The 10,299-nt window shown below is 42.3% G+C and overlaps 1 protein-coding gene across 1 annotated transcript in view; it reads left to right on the top strand.

Annotated features, from left to right (window-relative positions):
• Positions 1-10,299, top strand: part of LOC106569124 (gamma-1-syntrophin) — a 39,701-nt gene that overhangs the window by 18,638 nt on the left and 10,764 nt on the right. The window contains exons 7-12 of the mRNA XM_045694193.2: positions 65-108; positions 325-366; positions 684-786; positions 1,118-1,200; positions 1,583-1,713; positions 3,543-3,672. Coding sequence (XP_045550149.1) covers positions 65-108; positions 325-366; positions 684-786; positions 1,118-1,200; positions 1,583-1,713; positions 3,543-3,672 — 533 coding nt within the window. The remainder of the gene's footprint in view (positions 1-64; positions 109-324; positions 367-683; positions 787-1,117; positions 1,201-1,582; positions 1,714-3,542; positions 3,673-10,299) is intronic.

Raw genomic sequence — 10,299 nt, forward strand, 5'->3', positions numbered from 1 at the left:
ACTATGAAATATGAATCGTGGTTTATTTACCCAAACGTAATAATATATAATATATTGTCTGCAGCTGAACTGTCTGGGCTGCTGTTTATTGGAGATGGGATCCTCCAGGTAAGGGATGGTGATGAGTATTTTGACAGTTTCTTCTGTCTTGGGTTATTCAGTATTTGTACTACAGGTATGTCTGATCAAATTCCAACTCCTTCACACTTTGTGGATGGATCACAATATGATATATTAGTTCACTGAGCCACCTCATATCATGCATATCATCAATTTAATGGATTGGATATTATTGTTACTAACAATAAGACTGATTGTTTTTAGATAAATGGAATAAATGTTCGAAGCTATCGCCACGAGGAAGCGGTAAGCAGCTGCCAACTTAATATTTTATATTTCCCTGAAGCTGCAAACACTTGCAACACCACCTTATCTTGTTTAACTTTTTGGACCTTATCTTTGGGACATGTAAGAGGAGTTTTACGCCTTTTCCAATTTGTGTGTATCAACCTCCCAAATGTGTGAGGCTGCATAAATCTCCCAGGTTTTTAGCCGATATCTAATCTACTTGTTCTAAGAAGGGAATTTGTACTACATCCATCATCCAAGTACGTGGTTGAAATGAGGAACAGACTTAGAAGTCCTATGGCAGTATTATAAATTCACCAAACTTTTCTTTACAGGTGCAGGTTTTGCGAAACGCCGGAGAGGAAGTCACTCTGACTGTGTCTTTCTTGAAGAAGACACCTGCTTTTCTTAAACTGCCCCTCTGTGAAGACTGCACATGTACGTGCATCTTACAAACCTCCAAAGAAATATCAGAGCTGAAATTGTATGTTATTTTCAGTAAGGATATGATGAGAGAAAAAAACACAAGATTGGAGAAAAAAACTCCATCTACACATGGAATATATGATGATTCGTGCATTGACTATTATTTGTCTCTGGTATAATTAGCTCTGAAAAAGAGGTGGGAAGAAAAGTTGATTTGAATATAGTTTTTACCTGAAATAGAGCTAGACATAAAAGTTCTGGATATTGTACCAAGGCTAAAGAAGATATGATATGACTTCCAAATGACTGAATAAATAACTTCTGAATGTCATTCTTCTCCCAGGTGTTCCAAGTGACCAGAGCAGTGGAACGTCCTCCCCTCTGTGCGACAGTGGCTTACACTTGAACTACCATCCTAACAATACGGTACAGTTTAGCATTCTTAACCCAACCCCACTTTGAGGCTGATCTCCTTTCTGTATAACTCTCAGCCATATCTGTCTCTCCGCAACTCTTGTAACAATGCCAGTAGGCTGTTGTTATTCCGCAGTGGCATTCACAGGCAGATGGTGACAGTCAGGGTGCTCTAACTCTTTGTCACTCTTTCTCTGGGCCAGAGGAAAAAAACAACGTATTCAGTAGTTGAACTATGGCTTGCACTTATACAGCTTCTGCTGCATCTACATCTACCTGTATGAATCATGAACAGGCCTGGGCTATTGACGTATTAGAAAAACCATGGGAGATACTATATGAAGAACTAAACTAAGAGGTGTTCTCTTCTTTCTGTGTGTTTAAACCCCTCTAGGACTCACTGTCCTGCTCATCTTGGCCCACGTCCCCTGGGCTCCGCTGGGAGAAGAGATGGATGGACCTGCGCCTTATTCCTCTCCTCCACTCCCGTCTGTCACAGCACATCCCAGGCTCTGACGTCTGCAGGTAAGCTCAGCGCTGGGCTGCGGCAGGGGGACTGGGGAATGTTTGTTGTCAAAACACAGCCAGGGGCCATTCTCTGTCACTACTGCTGAAGGTTCAGTGGCCCCTGTGCCTCGGCTATTTGAGAGGGGTCTGCTGGCGAGGGACTTTGGGGGCTCGGCGTTAGGATGACTTGTCTCCTGTAAATACCTTGGGACTATTCAAATGGAGAGGTCAGCCACTGGCAGTTACAGTGCCTTCGGAAAGTATTCAGACCTCTTGACTTTTTCCACATGTTCTTCTAAAATTGATTCAATAGTTTTTTTCCCAAACATAAATATACACACAATACGACATAATAACAAAGCAAAACCTGGTTTGCTGCACAGCTATTTTCAGGTCTCTCCTGAGATGTTCGATCTGGTTCAAGTCCGAGCTCTGGTTGGGCCACTCAAGGACATTCAGAGACTTGTCCCGAAGCCACTCCTGTGTTGTCGTGGCTGTGTGCTTAGGGTCGTTTTCCTGTTGGAAGGTGAACCTTCGCCCCAGTCTGAGGTCCTGAGCGCTCCAGAGCAGGTTTTCATCATGGATCTCTCTGTACTTTGCTCCGTTAATCTTTGCCTCAATCCTGACTAGTCTCCCAGTCCCTGCCGCTGAAAAACATCCCCACAGCATGATACTGCCACCACCATGCTTCACCGTAGGGATGGTGCCTGGTTTCCTCCATACTTGATGCTTGGCATTCAGGCCAAAGAGTTCAATCTTGGTTTCATCAGACCAGAGAATCTTGTTTCTCATGGTTTGAGAGTCCTTTAGGTGCCTTTCGGCAAACTCCAAGCGGGCTGTCATGTGCCTTTTACTGAGGAGTGGCTTCCGTCTGGCCACTCTACCATAAAGGCCTGATTGGTGGAGTGCTGCAGAGATGGTTGTCCTTCTGGAAGGTTCTCCCATCTCCACAGAGGAACTCTGGAGCTTTGTCAGAGTGGTCATCGGGTTCTGTGTCACCTCCCTGACCAAGGCCGTTCTCCCGATTGCTCAGTTTGGCCGGGCGGCCAGCTCTAGGAACAGTCTTGGTGGATCCAAACTTCTTCCATTTAAGAATGATGGAATGATGGAGTACCTTCAATGCTGCAGAAGTGTTTTGGTACCCTTCCCCAGATGTGTGCCTCGACACAATCCAGTCTCGGAGCTCTACGGACAGTTCCTTTGACCTCATGGCTTGGTTTCTGCTCTGACGTACTGTCAACTGTGAGACCTTATATAGACAGGCGTGTGCCTTTCCAAATCATGTCCAATTAATTTAATTTACTACAGGTGGACTCAAATCAAGTTGTAGAAACATCTCAAGGATGATCAGTGGAAACAGGATGCATCTGAGCTCAATTTCGAGTCTCATAGCAAAGGGTCTGAATACTTATGTAAATAAGGTATTTCTGTTTTTTGTTTTTAATAAATGTGCACACATTTTTTAAAACCCTGTTTTTGCTTTGTCATAATGGGGTATAGTGTGTAGGTTGCTGATGAAATTGTTTTATTTAATCCATTTTAGAATAAGGCTGTAGCGTAACAAAATGTGGAAAAAGTCAAGGGGTCTGAATACTTTCCAAAGGCACTATAAGACAGTGATTCCTCCATTTGTTGCAAAGCTTGCTTGGCTGTTACTTATTTCTCTTGAATAGAAATTGAGAGTGCATGGGTTATGATTAATATATGGACAGACAAGCTGTTTGCCTGACTAAGGATAAAACAATTTTGAGATATGCCTTGTTCATATTGATATCGATGTTAATATCATACTGAATTGGTGCCAACCACTACTAAAAAGTATATTTGTCTGATTCTGATTTCTAAAGGAAACATGCATTTCAAGTCATAGCTGTGGATGGGGTTTGCAGTGGGGTTATCACATGCCCCACTGCTGAAGACTGCCTAGATTGGCTCCAAGCAATAGCAGCCAATATATCAGCTCTCACCAAGCACAATGTGAGTACAATCAAACTAAATGGATGTGCTTCTTAGGCAAAAACATGAGTAAGATAGATTCGATTTTAGGTCGATTTTCCATAGTCTTAAACAGCCACGGGTTCGGTTTTGATGAAAAATGTAATAGAACACTGTATTACTACACTCATAAGGCTTGAGCGTGGCTGTTAAGGTGATTGAGTATCTACACACAGTAGTTAACCTATAACAGTTTATGATCTTGTCAGTTTTCATTAAGGTTTCACACAGCTAACTATCATTAAATGTGTCAGATGTATCATATAAGTCATATACTTATGAATGTCTTTTCATGCTATCAGTGTTGGTGCTTGGAGGCAGTTACTACATACACTTACATCCCTCATGCTAACCAATACACTTGTATTAGCTATAATTCATAATAATGCATTATGTAATCTCATCCTCTCATCCTCAGAGGTGGTAAGCAAATTAAAAGTAACTCAGGAGATAGCGACTGTGTACTATGCTCCATTTCTCTTTGAATGTCTTTGAAAAAGCTTTCTCTGGCTGGATGTGTTAAACAAGTTAGTGCTTTGTGTTACTTCCAGATGGATAGTGCTCAACAAACAGGGGAAGGCAGTTCTGTATCTTACTGCATGGACCATCCTCAATTTGTATCCTCCAGACATTAAGCAAATATACGTTTAGTTTTTTAGTGTTGCTATCTCTTAGCAGCACAGTTGATTTTTCCAAATGCATAACATGTTGGCCGTTAGTGTTTAATGATTAAGTGGACCTGGCAAAGACCAGATCAGGAAGTAAAGCTAAAAGCTAGCCTGGCTGTCGCTCGCTAACGCTAAGTCCCACTCAGATAAATCTTCATTCTGGACTCGGTGGGTGGTTGGAGCACTGCTGAGAGAGGGGTTAGGAATGTAGCTAGTAAAGAGCATCTCAACACCTAGCATAGTATTAGCAACCTCTGAGAAATGTAATTATAATGCAGCCTGAGGGCAGTGTGAGGGAGACCAGCGTCTCTAGGGGGCGAATGTGGAGTGGAATAAGTGAGGGGTCACATTGAGCATAATAATGATGAGTCACTGTCAATACTGCACTGTGTGGAGGTGAGGGTTTTCTGGCTGCCGCCACATCGCTCATCCCTTACTGTACCAAGATGCATGAAAGAGGTTGTTACCCAGATATGATTACAGTGCATTCGGAAAGTATTCAGACCCCTTGACTTTTTCCACATGTTGTTACTGTTACAGCCTTTATAAAAAAAAATGTTTCATCAATCCACACACAATACCCCATAATGCTAAAGCCAAAACAGGTTTTAAGAAATTTTAGCAACAATAAAAAAAATTAAACTGAAATATCACATTTACATAAGTATTCAGACCCTTTACTCAGTACTTTGTTGATGCACCTTTGGCAACGATTACAGCCTTGAGTCTTCTTGGGTAGGACGCTATAAGCTTGGCACACCTGTATTTGGGGAGTTTCTCCCATTCTTCTGTGCATATCCTCTGAAGCTATGTCAGGTTGGATGGGCAGCGTCGCTGCACAACTATTTTCAGGTCTCACCAGAAATGTTAGATCGGGTTCAAGTCCGGGCTCAAAGCTATTTAGAGACTTGTCCCGAAGCCACTCCAGCATTTTCTTGGCTGTGTGCTTAGGGTCGTTGTCCTGTTTGAAGGTGAACCTTCGGCCCGGTCTGAGGTCCTGAGCGCTCTAGAGCAGGTTTTCATCAAGGATCTCTCTGTACTTTGATCCGTTCATCTTTCCATCGATCCTGACTCATCTCCCGGTCCCTGCAGATGTAAAACATCCCCACACCATGCTTCACCGTAGGGATGGTGCCACGTTTCCTCCAGATGTGACGCTTGGCATTCAGGCCAAAGAGTTCAATCTTGGTTTTATCAGACCAGAGAATCTTGTTTCTAATGTTCTGAGACTTTTTTAGGTGCCTTTTGGGAAACACCAAGCAGGCTGTCATGTGCCTTTTACTGAAGAGTGGTTTCCGTCTGACCACTCTACCATAAAGTCCTGATTGGTGGGGTGCTGCAGAGATGGTTGTCCTTCTGGAAGGTTCTCCCATCTCCACAGAGAAACTCTGGTTCTCTGTCAGAGTGACCATCAGGTTCTTGGTCACCTCCCTGACCAAGACCCTTCTCCCCCGATTGCTCAGTTTGGCTGGGCAGCCAGGTCTAGATAGAGTCTTAGTGGTTCCAAACTTCTTCCATTTAAGAATGATGGAGGCCACTGTGTTCTTGCGGGCCTTCAATGTTGCAGAAATATTTTGGTTCCCTTCCCCAGATCTGTGCCTCGACATAATCCTGTCTCGGAGCTCTACGGACAATTCCTTCCACCTCATGGCTTGGTTTTTGCTCTGACATGCACTGTCAACTCTGGGACCTTATATAGACAGGTGTGTGCCTTTCCAAATCATGTCTAATCAATTGAATTTACCACAGGTGGACTCCAATCAAGTTGTAGAAACATTTCAATGATGATCAATGGAAATAGGATGCACCTGAGCTCAATTTTGAGGCTCACAACAAAGGGTCTGAATGATTATGTAAATAAGATATTTCAGTTTGTTTTTCAACAAATTTGCCAAATTTTTAAAAACCTCAGACTGGGGGGGGGGGGGGGGGGTTCACCTTCCAACAGGACAACAACCCTAAGCACACAGCCAAGAAAACACAGGAGTGGCTTCGGGATAAGTCTCTGAATCCCCATGAATGGCCCAGCCAGAGCCCGGACTTGAACCTGATCGAACATCTCTGCAGAGACCTGAAAATAGCTGTGCAGCAACGCTCCCCATCCAACCTGACAGAGCTTGAGAGGATCTGCAGAGAATGGGAGAAACTCCCCAAATACAGGTGTAACAAGCTTGTAGCGTCATACCCAAGAAGACTCGAGGGTATAATTGCTGCCAAAGGTACATCAACAAGGTACTGAGAGAAGGGTCTGAATACTTGTAATGTGATATTTCAGTTTTTTTTTTTTTTATACATTCGCTACAATTTCTAATAACCAGTTTTTGCGTTTTAATTATGGGGTACTGTGTGTAGATTGATGAGGATTTTTTATTTATTTAATCCATTTTAGAATAAGGCTGTAACATAACAAAATGTGTAAAAGGGAAAGGGGTCTGAATACTTTCCGAATGTGCTGTATGTGGTATTCTGATCCAGAACTCAGCTCATGTACAGTCCGGTAATAAAAGGCTTCTTTCCATAACATTGAAAAAAGAAACATTGGTCCCTATACTGGATCACTGTTAAAATGTACAATTTTGGAAATGAGACACTGTGGAAATGTAAATGTAATAGCTACACTTTGTGTGGAAGCTGGCCTGGTATAATTTTGTTCTCTCTCTATTCCTTGGAGAGGGTTCTACTTATAGCGTGGTGTGAATTAGGAGGTGCTGATACCTGGGTTATACTATTACAAACCATTGCAAATGCGTTATCTGTGCGAGATTGAGCTTGCCTGGCTTCATGGGCCAATAGACTAGTCCCAAAACTTTAAATCCCACCCACCTGGCGCTCTAGGCAGGCTAGAGCAAACACTCAAAGTATTGGAAAGATTTTAAGTTAGTTTTACTTGCATTTAAGAGCAGTTGGATGCCACGGAAGGAGAGTTGTATGGCATTGAAGCTCGTCTGGAGGTTAGTTAACACAGTGTCCAAAGAAGGGCCAGAGGTATACAGAATGGTGTTGTCTGCGTAGAGGTGGATCAAAGAATCACCAGCAGCAAGAGCGACATCCTTGATGTATACGGAGAAGAGAGTCGGCCCGAGAATTGAACCCTGTGGCACCCCCATAGAGACAGCCAGAGGTCCGGACAACAGGCCCTCCGATTTGACACACTGAACTCTATCAGAGAAGTAGTTTGTGAACCAGGTTGGAGTCATTAAAACTCGTTTTTCAACCACTCCACACATTTCTTGTTAACAAACTATAGTTTTGGCAAGTCAGTTAGGACATCTACTTTGTGCATGACACAAGTAATTTTTCCAACAATTGTTTACAGACAGATTATTTCACTGATAATTCACTGTATCACAATTCCAGTGGGTCAGAAGTTTACATACACTAAGTTGACTGTGCCTTTAAACAGCTTGGAAAATTCCAGAAAATGATGTCATGGCTTTAGAAGCTTCTGATAGGCTAATTGACATCATTTGAGTCAATTGGAGGTTGACTCCAATTGTTGTTATTCTGTCTTCCACTGTTCAAATAAACCTACCATTAAAATTATAGACTGATCCTTTCTTTGTCAGTGGGCAAACGTACAAAATCAGCAGGGGATCAAATACTTTTTTCCCCCACTGGAGCTGTGGATTTATTTCAAGCCCAACGTTCAAACTCAGTGCCTCTGTGCTTGACATCATGGTTAAAAAAAAAAAATCAGCCAAGATTGTAGACCTCCACAAGCCTGGTTCATCCTTGGGAGCAATTTCCAAACGCCTGAAGGTACCACGTTCATCTGTACAAACAATAGTACGCATACTGCTCAGGAAGGAGATGCGTTCTGTCTCCTAGAGATTAACGTACTTTGGTGCGAAAAGTGCAAATCAATCCCAGAACAACAGCAAAGGACCTCGTGAAGATGCAGGAAACAGGTACAAAAGTATCTAAATCCACAGTAAAACAAGTCCTATATCGACATAACCTGAAAGGCCGCTCAGCAAGGAAGAAGCCACTGCTCCAAAACCGCGATAAATCCAGACTACAGTTTGCAACTGCACATGGGGACAAAGATCGTACTATTTGGAGAAATGTCCTCTGGTCTGATGAAACAAAAATGGAATTGTTTGGCCATAATGACCATCGTTATGTTTGGAGGAAAGAGGGGGACGCTTGCAGGCCGAAGAACACCATCCCAACCGTGAAACATTCGGGTGGCAGCATCATGTTGTGGGGGTGCTTTGCTGCAGGAGGGACTGGTGCACTTCACAAAATAGATGGCATCATGAGGTAGGAAAATTATGTTGATATATTGAAGCAACGTCTCAAGACATCGGTCAGGAAGTCAAAGCTTGGTCGCAAATGGGTCTTCCAAATGGACAATGATCCCAAGCATACTTCCAAAGTTGTGGCAAAATGGCTTAAGGACAACAAAGTCAAAGTATTTGAGTGGCCATCACAAAGCCCTGACCTCAATCATATAGAAAATGTGTGGGCAGAACTGAAAAAGCGTGTGCGAGCAAGGAGTCCTACAAACCTGACTCAGTTACACCAGCTCTATCAGGAGGAATGGGCCAAAATTCACCAAACTTATTGTGGGAAGCTTGTGGAAGGCTACCCAAAACGTTTGATCCAAGTTAAACAATTTAAAGGCAATGCTACCAAATACTAATTGAGTGTATGTAAACTTCTGACCCACTGGGAATGTGATGAAAGAAATAAAATCTGAAATAAATCATTCTCTGTACTATTATTCTGACATTTCACATTCTTAAAATAAATTGGTGATCCTAACTGACCTAAGACAGGGAATTTTACTATGATTAAATGTCAGGAATTGTGAAAAACTGAGTTTAAATGTATTTGGCTAAGGTGTATGTAAACTTCCAACTTCAACTGTATATGTTTTTGCTGTTTGTTCTTTGTTATAGAGCCAACCAAATTGGAGAAGTGGTTTGTCCATACATCTTTTTGGATAGATAACTCTTCGTGTTGTTGTTTGTTTAGAGTTTTCCAATTTTCCCAGAAGTGGTTAGATTCTATGGATTTTTTAATTACTTTGAGTTGATTTCTGACGTGTTGTTCCTTCTTTTTCCATTGTGTATTTCTGTATTGTTTTAGTGATTCACCATAGTGAAGGCGTAGGCTCAGGTTTTCTGGGTCTCTATGTTTTTGGTTGGATTGATTTCTCAATTTCTTTCTTAGGTTTTTGCATTCTTCATCAAACCATTTGTCATTGTTGTTAATTTTCTTAGGTTGTCTGCCTGAAAATTTTACATTTGATAGGGAAGTTGAGAGGTCAAATTTCCTGTTTAGGTTTTCTACTTCACTATTACAGTGCAACCTTTTGTCCAGGAAATTGTCGAGAAGGGATTGAATTTGTTGTTGCCTAATTGTTTTTTGGTAGATTTCCATACTATTTTCCTTCCATCTATAGCATTTCATAATATTATTCATTTCCTTTGGCTTTGATGCCTCATGATTGAGCATAGCTCTGTTCAAGTAGAGTGGGATTTTTCTGTGATCTGATAGGGGTGTCAGTGGACTGACTGTGAACGCTCTAATAGACTCTGGGTTGAGGTCAGTGATAAAGTAATCTAAAGTACTACTGCCAAGAGATGAGCTATATGTGTACCTACCATAGGAGTCCCCTCAAGGCTTACCATTGACTATGTACATACTCAGCGTCCGACAGAGCTGCAGGAGTTGTGACCCGTTGTTGTTGGTTATGTTGTCATAGTTGTGTCTAGGGGGCATATGGGGGAGGGAATGCTGTCACCTCCAGATAGGTGTTTGTCCCCCTGTGTACTGAGGATGTCGGGTTCTTGTCCAGTTCTGGCATTTAGGTCACCACAGACTAGTACATGTCCCTGGGCCTGGAAATGGTTGATCTCCCCCTCTATGATGGAGAAGCTGTCATTGTTAAAGTATGGGGATTCTATTGGGGGGATATAGGTAGCACAATGAG

This window comes from Salmo salar, chromosome 14, assembly GCF_965601325.2.
Source record: "Salmo salar chromosome 14, fSalSal1, whole genome shotgun sequence".
Classification (NCBI taxonomy): Eukaryota; Metazoa; Chordata; class Actinopteri; order Salmoniformes; family Salmonidae; genus Salmo; species Salmo salar.